At 42.1% G+C, this 14,315-nt stretch overlaps 1 protein-coding gene across 1 annotated transcript in view; it reads left to right on the forward strand.

Moving 5' to 3' along the window:
• The window catches only part of LOC112230128 (heterogeneous nuclear ribonucleoprotein L-like), a 63,816-nt gene that overhangs the window by 20,047 nt on the left and 29,454 nt on the right, over nt 1-14,315 (forward strand). Inside the window, exons 2-3 of the mRNA XM_042310933.1 lie at nt 8,976-9,094; nt 11,942-12,179. Coding sequence (XP_042166867.1) covers nt 8,976-9,094; nt 11,942-12,179 — 357 coding nt within the window. The remainder of the gene's footprint in view (nt 1-8,975; nt 9,095-11,941; nt 12,180-14,315) is intronic.

Here is a 14,315-nt window from a genome sequence, read left to right on the forward strand (position 1 = left end):
ATTGCCAGAGGCACTTACCAGAGTGCCTGAAACACTAGTGGAATTCATAAGTGTCTGCGTTCTCCCTTTGCCTGAAAAAACACAGATAGGAACCGGGAAGGAACACAAGCTTCAAAATGTCTTCTTGTCTCATCTTCTGGCCTCTGGAATTCTGCCTGAAATACTTATTTGTCCAAAGCAGGAAAGATGGTTGGGTTCAATATCCTGTGCATGGTGGAGACATGGGCTCAAATACTATTCCTTTGAAATACTTCATCTGTGCCTGATTGAGCTTGCCTGGTTTAATGGACCAAAAAATGATAATAATAGTCCCAAAACGGCAAACCACGCCCGGTAAACCACATCCAAACAGGCTAGAGCAAACGCTTGAGGTATTTGAGTAGACATAATAACATTGGAACCCAGGTCTGATGGTGTATGCTAGGCTCTCTTTATCTGCCTCGTCTTGCCTGGTCTATCAAATAAAATAACATTTTTAAAATTGTATTTGTCACTAACCAACAATGCAGTTCAAGAAATAGAGTTAAGAAAATATTTACAAAATAAACGAATGTTTTTTTTAAAAGTAACACAATAAAATTACATAACAACAATGAGGATATATACAGAGGATACCGGTACTGAGTCAATGTGAGGGGGTACAGGTTAGTCGAGGTCGTTTGTACATGTAGGTTGGTGTAAAGTGACTGCGCATAGATAATACACAGCAGGTAGCAGCAGTGTAAAAACAAAGTGTGTGTGGGGGGGTCAATGTAAATAGTCCGAGTGGCCATTTGATAAATTGTTCAGCAGTCTTATGGCTTGAGGGTAGAAGCTGTTAAGGTGCCTTTTGGGCCTAGACTTGGCGCTCCGGGGACCACTTGCCGTGGAGTAGCAGAGAGAACAGTCTATAACTTGGGTGACTGGAGTCTTTGACAATTTTTTGGGCCTTCCTCTGACACACCTAGTATATAGGTCCTGGATGGCAGGAAGCTTGGCCCCAGTGAAGTAGTGGGCCATACGCACTACCCTCTGTAGCGCCTTACGGTCGGATGCCCAGCAGTTTCCATACCAGGCAGTGATGCACCGGTCAGGATGCACTTGATGGTGCAGCTGAACTTATGTGACACGGTGGCATCAGACAAGAAGGAGGCTCAGGAGGTTTGTTGCACGACAGGTGGCTAGGAAGCTAAATGAAATATTTAACCAGGATTGTTTTAACAGAAAAGGGGCTCTTCTGAACCCAACTGGCGAGCAGAATAATTTAATATGACGGGGGTGTTTAATATGTCCGCTGAACCGCATGCTTGATTGGAGAATGATCCAGAACCATTTTTACATTTTATTTTATGAAAGTGTGTCAAACCTTTGGCATATGGAGACTTCATGGTGTAATTTTCTGGTTGTAAACTGGTTTTCTGGTTGAGGAGACCTCACATAACCATATTGCAACCAATTACTACTACAACTACTACAGATTATAAGAACTACTACAACGTAATGGTATCTACATTTAGGAATGAACCAATTCATGTTATGTCTTTGTTATATCTGTATATGACTCTCTATATCATCTTCAAATTCAGTTTCAAATGTGGTTATGCAGTCTCTACTACCCGCCTGCCAGGTTTGCTCAATAAAACAATGTCAAATGACCAAAATATATCAATTCAAATGTGGTTTCTTGCAGTAGAAGAGGAGCCTTGTTTTCATCCCCAGAAAAGTAATTGCTTTTGACAAAATAAAGCCAAAGATACTTCACACTACTTGTACCTCCTGATTTTCTTCCATTCTATCCGACAGCCAAAAGGGAATCTTCATCTAACATTTCTATTTACACTCTACACTAAGGTTGTATCTCAAATGGCACCCTATTCCCTATATAACACACTACTTTTGACTAGAGCCCTATGAGCCCTGGTCAACAGTTGTGCAATATATAGGGAATAGGGTGCCACTTGGGACGCAGAGGCTGAGACAATAATCAGAATGGTTCAATTAATGACGACTCTCGAAAAACGGCACTAAAACAAATGTTCCCCCATCAGATTGTTTGTTCCGTGGAACCCTGACTGTTGGCGAGATAAATTATGCATTACCTCTGCCTTGTTAGCCCCGTTTGTGCAGAGTTTGACCTGGCAAATGTTTACCGCTCTCGTTTAGCGGTAGCAGACAAGGCCAGGTTTAATGAGAACATTCTGGAAGAGAAGGAAGGAGAAAAAATAAATGAGAGAAGAGGAACTCGGTTTAGTTATTGGCCCTCGATCAGCAAAACCAAAACGCCTGTTAGTTGCAAGTCAACGGGGGCCTAGAAACTAAGTACCAAGCCAGGGATGATCAGTATGTATGTTAAAATGGAAATTATACATCAACATCCGTCCTTGATCGCAAATGTCACTGAAAGGGATATGTCACTGCTTGTCACCCCCTTACCCCTCATTCCTACAAAAAAAAGCTGAGATCCTGTTGCTATGGAGATGGAGAAAGGGGTAAGGGAGGGGAGCGGGGGATGGTACTTAATGCCCTTTGCCACGGTCGTGCCGCGAGTATGAGATACCTGTTCAACTGTCATGTCCACTCTGTTCTATCTGATAGTGGTGGTGGTGGTGTGTGTGCGTGTGTGTGTGTGCACGAGGGGTATGAGGGCAACACTCAGGGGTCCTAACCCTAAAAAAGGCAAGAAGATGTTCTTCGCTCAGCAGAAACATGGTCGTCTCGCCTGGCACGGACAATAAAACCCCGACCCCCTACTAGCGTCATGTGAAACAAACTGCCACAATGATTAATGCCACAGGCTTTACGGTTGTCAGGATGTTTCACTGATGACCTACAGCTGGTATCTCCCTCCGCTCTACTGCTGCTCTGGTCCCAAAAACTAATTCTAACTTTATTGTTCCCTGTGGGGAACTGCTTTGAGACAGTTAATGCCTTATAAAAGGCTGTGTTCCAACTTCCAACTCAACCCTTTGGTCTGAGTAGATTCGGTTGGTAACGCCCAACCTGGCCCGGGTGGTGACTGACTCAGCAGAAAACCACATCCAGCCAGTGACACGAGAGGTCGTGCTTCAGTAGGTGAGCACAGAGTCGGAGCGAAGAAGTAACGCTGTACGGTTTTCGATGCATTTGGGCTGGTGGGCCGTGCAGTTAGAGAAAGTATTGGATATTTGTGGCTCGAAGTTGATAATCTGTTGGTTTCTAGATTGGTTCCTCTCTAATGAAGTACTCTACCATTGATTTTATGGTGTAGAAACACACTCTCTCACATATACAAAAATACACACACATAACCTGGCACACTCTTTCTCTCTCTCTCTCGCACACACACACACACACACACACACATACACGCACACACGCACACACGCACGCACACACACACAAACAGTATGTCAACCCCTGTATCTGGCCTACAGTTACAAAACACTGTTAAACATGTGTCTTTTCTCTGACAGAGCCCTGTTCGCCCTAAGTTGCTCTTTGAGTGTCTGCATCATTCTAAATATAACATGTATGAGTGGAGAAGAGATATGTGACGCTGACACCTGATGTTAAAGGGTACACTTTGCTTAGAAGGCTTCTGGAGAGGTTAGTTATTTTTGGGGACGGTTAGTCAAATTATTCTGTGTTGAACCCTTTTGAGAAAGTTCTGTAACACCTAAAAAAGACTAATCAAAAGTGTGCATGTGTGAGGATTGTATGTGTAATGTAAAAAGTGGTTCTTGAGATGTACTTTGTGGCAGGCAATGGTTATATCTACACTAGAATGGTTTTAAAGTGTACTTTAAAATGTACTTTAAAGAAACTTCATGAGAGTTATCCCAAAAGGTTTGCTCAAGCTGTGACAAACCAAAGTGTGTGTGCGTGTGTGTGTTTAGTGTTGGCAGATGGTTGTCTTCCAGGCTTTGTACTGTGTTGTGAGATGAGGTAAATTGGCCTCACAAAGCCTTCAATTCAGTTGCCGGAAACAAGGTCGCTGTCTGCATCGAGCAAAAAAAGCTCTCGTGCTTTTTCTCATGCTAAGGTGTTAGTGGCAAAGCTTTGGAAGGTTGACATTTTGTTATTTCGTTGTTGTTTTTACCATTTTGAGTGAGATGATTTTCCAACATTAACTACCAGCATTGTTTAAACAAACCAAAAAAGGACTCCTCCAGACTAAACTGCAAACAGAGCTGCGTAGATGTGTATCCTGTGTGTGGCCGGCGAGGCCCTCTGCCGCAGCATGCTTCTGGATGCTGTGTCACACCCGCAGCAACAGTAGCTTGTGACTGCGGTTGAGTCGGAATCAGTGGGAATTGTCATTATCAGCTACTGTGGGAGAGGAGTGAGACATTCACATGTGGACAAATACAATTTATGTATCTCTTTGGAAACGCAATCGTCTGATCCAGCGGTCTTATCCAATGTGTGTGTGTGTGTGTGTGTGTGTGTGTGTGTGTGTGTGTGTGTGTGTGTGCATTAACCTTTTGTGACATTGCATTTTATCGCCTCGGCTGGCTGCAGTGGGGTATTTGCTGGATTAATGCTCCGAGACCCCCTTTCTTGTGGACAGAACTTTTGCTCACGTTTCCTCAGTGCTATTTTTAAAGGAGGGAAGAGGCAGACTGAAAATGTCATTTGGTGAAAATAGCTTTGGGCGTGGGACTGACAAAAGGGGCCACGGTCTGTCGAGGTGTGAGAGTGAGAGAGAGAGAGAGAGAGAGAGAGAGAGAGAGAGAGAGAGAGAGAGAGAGAGAGAGAGAGAGAGAGAGAAATGAACAAGGAAATAAAGAAATGGAAGAAGGAAAGATATAGAGAGATACTTTCAACTTTGAAGACACCCTTGAAAGTTTGGGTAGTTAAAGTAGTGGTAGGTATGCCTGACTGTGTTCAAGTGCAGGCATCAAAAGAAGACAGCTCAGATATCTTCCAAATAGCAACTGCTCGAGAGCCAAAAGGTGGCTTTGAAATAGTTTCTATGCGTAATTTTACCACAGCGAAAAGCACACCCCTTATTCTATTTTTTTCCTTTACCACTGTGACAGGCGACAGTTTTGCATGTTTTTTTCCCCCCACTCTCCAATATCCTGAGCATTAAAACAGATCACCAGGATATGAATATATCAATGTCTTTTTGTTGAGCTACATGTTGAATTGAAGTTCTTCTTCAGACAAACACTGTCTGTGGATTGCGGTTGTCATCTCTAGGGCTTCTTTGAGTTATTTCCAGGGATGTTTGTCTGTGTCCTGTTTCTCTACACTTGGATTTAAAAGCTAACGATCGGTGTAAGCATTGGCTGTAGGGAATTTCCATCCTTGTTAAATCCATGGAAGAAAGTGTGCAAGTACATACTTCGGAAGAAGGGTGGTGAATTTAAAAAAAAAAATATATATATATTTAACCTTTATTTAACTTGGCAAGTGAATCGGGACACAGCCTATCTATCTCTCTTTCTAGAGAGGCTGGGGGTAAGAATGTGGTCAATTGTAAATTAATCTCGTCTTATTAAGCACAGTGACTGTCGGCGAGGATTCAATTTGTCTCTGTGTCTGAAGTAGAGCGGTGTGGGACTCGGCATTGTCCCAGAGCGCATGGAGGACTAGACGGGAGGAATTCATCGCGACGGACAGCTCCCGTAATCAATCGTCCTGGGCTTCTGGAAGAGCTAGCGTTGAACGAAGAAGAGGGCCAAGCAATTGGTTGCTGTGGTCCTTGTCGATGCGGTTTCTCCAAGCCGGGCTATGGTGGATACAAGGCAGCCCAAGTTGTTTTAAGAAAACAAGAGACTGGATGTCAGACAATCTGTTTTGTTGTAGAGCAGACGCTTTGCAGTCTGATTACAATTACTGTTAGCTTATTTTCTATACTATTTTCTATACTATAGCTCCAGTCTCATCAGGGTAACTTGTTTCTTAATTCAGACAAATTATATCCATTTGGAAGATTATACGAATGGATGCTATAACCTGTTCACTGCAGCTTCTGTTTTTTTGGTTCATTGTGATTATGAAAGAATCTAATTACTTAAAATCGGGCTGAGGTCAGGGGTTTTATTGTAATTTCATATAGGTCTCCCCAATTTTACACCTCTCGTTTCCTAGCGGCCTTTAGTGGATAATTACTTTTAATTTGTTTTGTTTTTTATGTGCTTTGCATCATTGTTTGTAATTAATTGGAGACGAAGAAAAGCTTTTTGAATGTTACAGCGTTCAATTCGCAGATTAATTGTGTAATTTTTAGGTATTGGCTTTTGCTGTATTTTCATGGTTCATCTGTGCAGCATATAAGCAAAACTTTTCTTTTATATTTCAACATACATATTTGAATGCCTGAATAGCCAGTCCAACATGAATGTATCAGTGAGCGTTCACATATGTTTTCCCTCTACTTTCATGAATTTTCAAACAGAGCTTTCAAAGATGTTGCGCAACAGTTTACAAAGTGATTTGAATGCTCTGCAAGTTGCTATTTCAGAAGTCCTTCCCCCTAAAGATTTTCATCATTAGCATATTTTCTTCACTTTGAAACAAGCGTGAAGGGTGTGTGAATTGTGAAGCCACTGTATGAATTAACAGCCTGTGCTGCGATTTAACAACATCCAGCTGCAAGACAAGGGGCCACAGTCTGAAGGCTTGCAGTAGAGTTGGGTATAAATTATGTTTACATTTAGATTGTGTGACAGACCATGATATACTGTACAGTGCATTTGGAAAGTATTCAGATCCCTTATTCAGATCCCTCTTTTCCTTCTTCTAATCGGTATATGTCTTTGCTTTTCGCTCTTTCACCTCTGCTGGACAACGACCCCTCTGAAAATCAGTAGTTCTACTAAGAGGGCCTCAAGTTGTTCACCTAAAATGAATAAATGAAGTACAGTGCATTCGTCTGTCAGGTTGGATGGGGAGTGTCGCTGCACAGCTATTTTCAGGTCCCTCCAGAGATGTTCGATTGGGTACAAGTCAGGGCTCTGGCTGGGCCACTCAAGGACATTCAGAGACTTGTCCCGAAGCCACTCCGGCATGGTCTTGGCTGTATGCTTATGGTCGTTGTTGTTGGAAGGTGAACCCTGTGTGCTTAGGGTCGTTGTTCTGAGCGCTCTGGAGTAGGTTTTCATTAAGGATCTCTCTGTATTTGCTCCGTTCATCTTTCCCTCGATCCTGACTATTCTCCCAGTCTCTGTTGCTGAAAAACATCCCTACAGCATGATGGATGGTGCCAGGTTTCCTCCATATGTGACGCTTGGCATTCAGGCCAAAGATTTATCAGACCAGAAATCTTGTTTCTCATGGTTTGATAGTCCTTTATGTGCCTTTTGGGAAACTCTAAGTGGGCTTTCATGTTCCTTTTACTGTGGAGTGACTTCTGTCTGGCCACCCTACCATAAAGGACTGATTGGTGGAGTGCTACAGAGATGGTTGTCCTTCTGGAAGGTTCTCCCATCTCCACAGAGGAACTCTGGAGCTCGGTCAGAGTGACCATCGGGTTCTTGGTCACTTTCCTGACCAAGACCCTTCTCTCCCGATTGCTCAATTTGGCCAGGCGACCAGCTCTAGGAGAGTCTTGGCGGTTCCAAACTTCTTCCATCTAAGAATGATGGAGGCCACTGTGTTCTTGGGGACCTTCAAATGCTGCTTCACAAGATCTGTCCCTCGACACAATCCTGTCTCGGAGCTCTACGGACAATTCCTTTGACCTCATGGCTTAGTTTTTGCTCTGACATTGTTGAAGGAATTGAATTCCTATTAAATTTAAATTAAACACTCTGTCAGTTGATAAGAATTTGTAAGACCCTTATTTTATAGGAATGGACAGAGCCCGGTCTTAAAGTCAAGTAACAGCCTTTATTCAAGAGAGTACTGAGTACTTACACATTTTACCACAGGTTATAAACTGAAAATGACGTCAGAGTTTTCTAAATGTTCCGTCTCTTCTTGACACTGGTAGAAAGGCTCTATAGTTCTCAAGCCTTCCCTCCTCGCCTAGAGCCAAGGTCAGCTAGTGTAGATAAGCATTCTAGTCCGTCTGGAGATATAGTTCATTCATTTGTACCAAGGAACAGACCGTCATTGTTCTAAACTCTTGACCACATTCACCACATTATATTCAGTACTGGGATCAAGAAAGAAAATTCATACATGTACAGTAACATAATAGTATTCCGATTAGTACATATACAGTAACATAATAGTATTCTGATTAGTACATATACAGTAACATAATAGTATTCTGACTCGTCAGGCCTGATTGAAATGTATACATAATTAGTCATTATAGGTAAAAATTCCCTTAACAGACATGCATTGTCAACTGTGGGACCTTTTATAGACAGGTGTGTGCCTTTGTAGAAACATCTCAAGGATGATCAATGGAAACAAGATGCACCTAAGCTCAATTTCGAGTCTCATAGCAAAGGGTCTGAGTAAATAAGGTATTTCTGTTTTTTATTTGTAATACATTTGCTAACATTTCTAGAAACCAGTTTTCGATTTGTCATTATGGAGTATTGTGTGTAGATTGATGACATTTTTTTATTCAATCCCTTTTAGAATAAGGCCGTAAAGTAACAAAATGTGGAAAAAGTCAAGGGGTCTGAATACTTCCCGAAGGCTCTGTATTTGCTTGCCGGTCTGTAAGTGGCTCTCGTGTCAAAGAATCTGAAGAGGCGGAATTTCCTTAGGCCTCAAGAATGAGTAAAAAAAGAAAAAGAAGATGATTGAAGTCATTCAAACCAAACCAAATCAAACATTGCCACAAAACACAAACAAATTCACTATAAACATTCATAAAAAGGGATTGAGGGAAGGGATTGACAAGAGAACATGTTGCGATTTCACTCCGTGTGCACCCCAAAAGCATGTCAAAGGCGCTCAGTGCCAATGCTGATGATGACTTTGATGTTTGGTTACATTTATATTATGTTAAACCTTCTTGGCTGTGAAAGCGGCCTTCTTATCCATGTGGTATACCTCATTTGACCTTTCAACCCAATTTGACCGGTGTCCCCCCCTCTCTCCTCCAGGACAATGGGGAGGATGCCCACAGGATCGCCCCCTCTCCGGTGGTCCACGTGCGGGGGCTCTGTGAGTCAGTGGTGGAGGGGGACCTGGTGGAGGCCCTGGAGAAGTTTGGCAACATCTGGTAGGTGATGTTTCTTCTTGTCTGTTCTGCTTTGAGGGACAATCCTTTGCCTGATTTCCATTACATGGATGCCTGTGCGTATGATTATTTTAAATGTACTATAGAACGGTAGTCCATTTCATAACTGTATTCATAGTTCAGAGTGGCACTTATTGTAACTGAATTTTCACTTACCAGGAAGAGCCAACTACTAAATGACTAAACATGTCAGTTAGTATTCTAATACTATTCTGCGTCTGAGCAGTTCACTGATTGAATGCATCAACAGAATGTATTGAGATGCATCTTTTTCCCTGTGTGCAGTCTGATTGTTTTTCTCCAACAAAGCCAGCAGGATTGTGACTCTTTGTCCTCTTAGAATACAACTCCCTTTTTCTGGATTTTTATCTCCCATTAGCCATTTCTTCAGTGTTGGAAATCCATTTTTGATGCATTTAAATGCAATAACAATCTCGCAGGTTATCATATTTCTCGTAGAACAAGGACCATTAAAGGGCTTGGAAAACGTTGTTTGACATTTAGGACCTGTATTTTTAGCTCATGTCTGTCCTCTAAATTGCCTGCTTTTATCATCAGACCACACGTTTACCCAAGGGTATAACTGCTCCGGGGACAAACATATGATTCTCTTATTGCCTGGGTAAGCCTCATTTGGGGCACTCAAAACAACAGGGAATACACAGCAGAGGCTTATTTGCAGAGCCCCTTCACGTTCACTTAAAGAATCTCAAAAAAATTGATTTGAAGTTGAGGTGAATTTCGGTGAAATTTGGAAAAAGACAATGACCGCGTAGACACACTCAAGTTGCACAACTGAAATACAATGCATTTCGACACAACACTTCTGACACAAGGGAGAGTTTTTCTGCGCAAAAGTATTGATGCACACATTTTCTGGAGACACCGCACAATGGTTGTGTAGACTTTTTTTTATGTAGACAAACTCTCCATTATATCACAAACATAGCAGTTGTATCACAACCATTGTGTCAAATGTGTACGGGGCCAATATGCCTGTGATTATTTGTAAATATCTCCCTGCCACCATCCATCCCAGTGTCACTTGATATTTCTGTAACCTGGGGAGTAATTATGGGATGTGGATTTGATTGCAAGGACTTGACTTGTGCGCTGGTAGAGTATGTTCACCGGTGATGTAGTCGGAATTGAAATCGGGCGACGGTATTTTTAGGTTGGTGCAATATCGATATACTGTATGTCCCTCCGAGTACGCCATAGGCAGACCTATTGGGACACGGTGAACGTGAGCTGTCAGCTCCACTCAAACAGTGGCCTCAAGGACAGCATTCACATTAGAATGATGGGGAGGCTTTATTGTGCAATGCTATTTACGAAGGTGGAGTGTGCTCTGTCTGCAATTTAAGTAGTGCATTATCATGCAGTTATAATATAGGGATGACCACCTGATAATATCTTAGAATCCCAATCATCCAAAACCAGCCATTCTTAGTAGATAATGTAAGATACTAGCTAGATGAATAGTTGTTGACTGTAAAATAAAGCATAACCAGGAGGACATTTTATTTTAACTTATGTTGAACTCTTTCAAGTTCAACAAAAATAGAATGCGTGGCCCTACCAAGCAAAAAGGCAGTAACTGCTCATAGCGTTAAACTGAGAAAAATGGCTTTTATTTACCTTGGTTTTGTCACGCCCTGACCTTAGAGAGCCTTTTTATTTCTCTATTTGGTTAGGTCGGGGTGTGATTTGGGTGGGCATTCTAGTTTTTCTATTTCTTTGTTGGCCGGGTATGGTCCCCAATCAGAGGCAGCTGTCTATCGTTGTCTCTGATTGGGGATCTTGTTTGTGTGTAGTTGCTTTCTGCACTGCATGTAGCTTTACGCTCATTTTTGTATTTTGTTGTTTTTTCGGTGTAATTTAAATAAAAGTAAAATGTACGCCTACCACGCTGCACCTTGGTCCAATCCATCTCTAAACGATCGTTACAGGTTTCCCAGTAACTTTATGCAGTTACTGCTAACATGACCCCCATTATCTCCAAAACGCAATACAATAGAGGCAGGATACTTGCCCACATGATTAAGCATGTATTTTATGTAGCAAAAATGACATTAACTCATTTTTGACCAAATGAGCAGCTACTGCCTTTTTGCTTGGTAGGGCAGAATATCAGCACCTCAAGAGAGGTGAGAACTTAAAAATAGTTTGGTTTCTCTCTCTCCACAAATGTTGAGTTACAAAGCAATTACCTCAGTGTGGTTTGAGAGACAAATCGAGACAAAATCCTCATACGAGCATCTACTTTTATTTTATCATCACTGCATGTCTGTATAAGAAAAACATTGAGATATCTAACTAGGGAATTGAGGAGCTAAAACTGAATATGGGCCACTGAGTGAAACACTGGCTAGGTCTTCAGTGTATGAATGTTTCCCGTGGCAGGATGTAGATGATTCCTGAATGCTGATTCTGATCGATACGATTGTTGCCAAAGGAGAGCTGTGTTAAGAGATGTATTGGACGTAGGACTTGTTGCTTACTATTTCTAAAGTTGAGGATGATAGTATGGTTATGGATTGTACATCAATGGAAAAATGTGTCTTCCTTAATAGGGAGTTTTTTCCTTTTGCTTGCTTTTGGGGGGCTAGGCCAGGTAAAAGCATTTTGTGACAAAGGTTGTTGTAACATCCCCCCCTGTCATGAGACAAAAATGACGAAACTCCCACAACAATCGTGTGCCTTATAACCACATTTCATGCTAAGTAGCTATCAACATTTCCTACATTTTGTCAGTCACCAGAGATCAGCCTCGATGTTGCGGTGGGTTACTAATTGTGTCTTTGTCACTGGGTCTTCATTTGACAGCTACGTCATGATGATGCCGTTCAAGCGTCAGGCGCTGGTGGAGTTTGAAGCCATGGAGAGTGCCGACCAGTGCGTGACATGCGGGGTCAACGAAGCCGTCTACATTGCCGGCCAGCAGGCCTTCTTCAACTACTCCACCAGTAAGAGAATCACGCGGCCAACTAATGCCGATGACCCCAGTAGTGGCAACAAAGTCCTGCTCCTCTCCATTCAGAACCCCCTCTATCCCATCACCACTGTAAGTTCATGAACTTCATGCCAGTTCAGTGCAATGGTTGAGTTTACAATGTTGACAATATTTGTGTTCAGTATGGTTTAAGTTGACGATTGTTTAGTTTACAATGGTTTAGCTTTCAATAGTTTAACTTACGGTAGTCAACCCACTGGGCACAAGCTGGTTAAATCAATGTTGTTTCAATGTAATTTGTCAACATATTGTGATGTGGAATTTACGTGAAAAAATACATTGGATTTGAAAACAGTCATGAACTGTCATCAACTGTCGTTTTGAGGGGTTACATTTGAACCACAGGATTATGTCATCATTTTCAACGTAGACAAAACCTTGCATAAAATATGTTGAATTTTTACCATTCAACAACGTCAGATCTTCAACGTAATATCTACAATAAGAAAAAAACAATAGGCTGGGCAGCTGCTCCTACTGGACAGTTTTAGATCTTCAACGTAATATCCACAATAAGAAAAAAACAATAGGCTGGGCAGCTGCTCCTACTGGACAGTTTTAGATCTTCAACGTAATATCCACAATAAGAAAAAAACAATAGGCTGGGCAGCTGCTCCTACTGGACAGTTTTAGATCTTCAACGTAATATCCACAATAAGAAAAAAACAATAGGCTGGGCAGCTCCTCCTACTGGACAGTTTTAGATCTTCAACGTAATATGGACAGTACTACTGGACAGTTGATCTATCTACAGCTATTCCTTCTGTCCCATCCAGGTTTTTAACCAAACCCAGGTTAGCATTAATATTTGTCACTGACTATTACCATAATATAATAATATATATACCTTTTAGCAGATGCTTTCATTCAAAGCGACGTACAGTCAAGCCTGCATAAATTTTACATGTGGGTGGCCCAGGGAATCAAACCCACAATCCTGCCGCTTCAAGATCCATGCACTACCAACTGAGCCATACAGGACCACTTCATTGGCGCCGCATGTCACGGCCTGTCGGCACTCTCCATGGCGTCGAACGCCATCATCATGACATAGCTGTCAAAGGAAGAACCAGTGACAAAGGCACAAATTAGTAACCCACCGCAACATCGAGGCTGATCTCTGGTGACAGACCACATTTAGAAAATGTAGATAGCTACAAAGCATGAAATGTGTTTATGGGTTCAGAGATTACATCTATAGAATATGGCACACGATTGTCATGCAAGTTTAGAGATTCTGTCTTTACCAAGGTGCTATCGTGAGAGTGATTGTTGAAATCTCACTGTTGCCATCGAACTCATTCCAAAGGGTAGGTTCACAGAGCAAATTAAATGTAACCATACTTTATCAATCATTCTGTATATCATCAATGATGCTATTTAGCCCAGGATTCAACAAAAAATAGACAATACTTAAAGGCATAGGGTTTCAAGCTTTGGTTGATTTGAAATGGAGTCTACGAGTGTCACGCCCTGGCCTTAGTTATTCTTTGTTTTCTTTATTATTTTGGTTAGGTCAGGGTGTGACATGGGGATTTATGTGTTTTGTCTTGTCTAGGGGTTTTGTATGTTTATGGGGCTGTAACCTTTCTAGGTAGTTTTGTATGTTTATGGGGCTGTTTCCGTTCTAGGTAAATTGTATGTCTATGGTTGCGTAGATTGGTTTTCAATTAGATGCAGCTGTCTATCGTTGTCTCTGATTGGGAACCATATTTAGGCAGCCATATTCTTTGGGTATTTTGTGGGTGATTGTTTCCTGTGTCAGTGTTTGTGCCACATGGGATTGTTTCGGTTAGTTCACGTTTATTGTTTTTTTGTATTTGTGTTCATGTCGAGTTTTTTGTATTAAAAACCATGGACACCTACCACGCTGCGTATTGGTCCGATCCTTGTTTCACCTCTTCAGAGGAAGAGGAGGAAATCTGCCGTGACAGAATCACCCACCACAACAGGACCAAGCGGTGTGGTGACAGGCAGCGGCAGCAGGAGCAGCGCAATCAGGACTTCTGGACATGGGAGGAAATCCTGGACGGTAAAGGTCCCTGGGCACAGCCAGGGGAATATCGCCGCCCCAAGGCAGAGCTGGAGGCAGCGAACGCGGAGAGGCGGCATTACGAGGAGCAGGAGAGGCAGCGATGTCAGGATTATTGGACTTGGGAGCAGAATCTGGACTACACGACTTGGGAA

Source organism: Oncorhynchus tshawytscha, linkage group LG32, assembly GCF_018296145.1.
Source record: "Oncorhynchus tshawytscha isolate Ot180627B linkage group LG32, Otsh_v2.0, whole genome shotgun sequence".
NCBI classification, from domain to species: domain Eukaryota; kingdom Metazoa; phylum Chordata; class Actinopteri; order Salmoniformes; family Salmonidae; genus Oncorhynchus; species Oncorhynchus tshawytscha.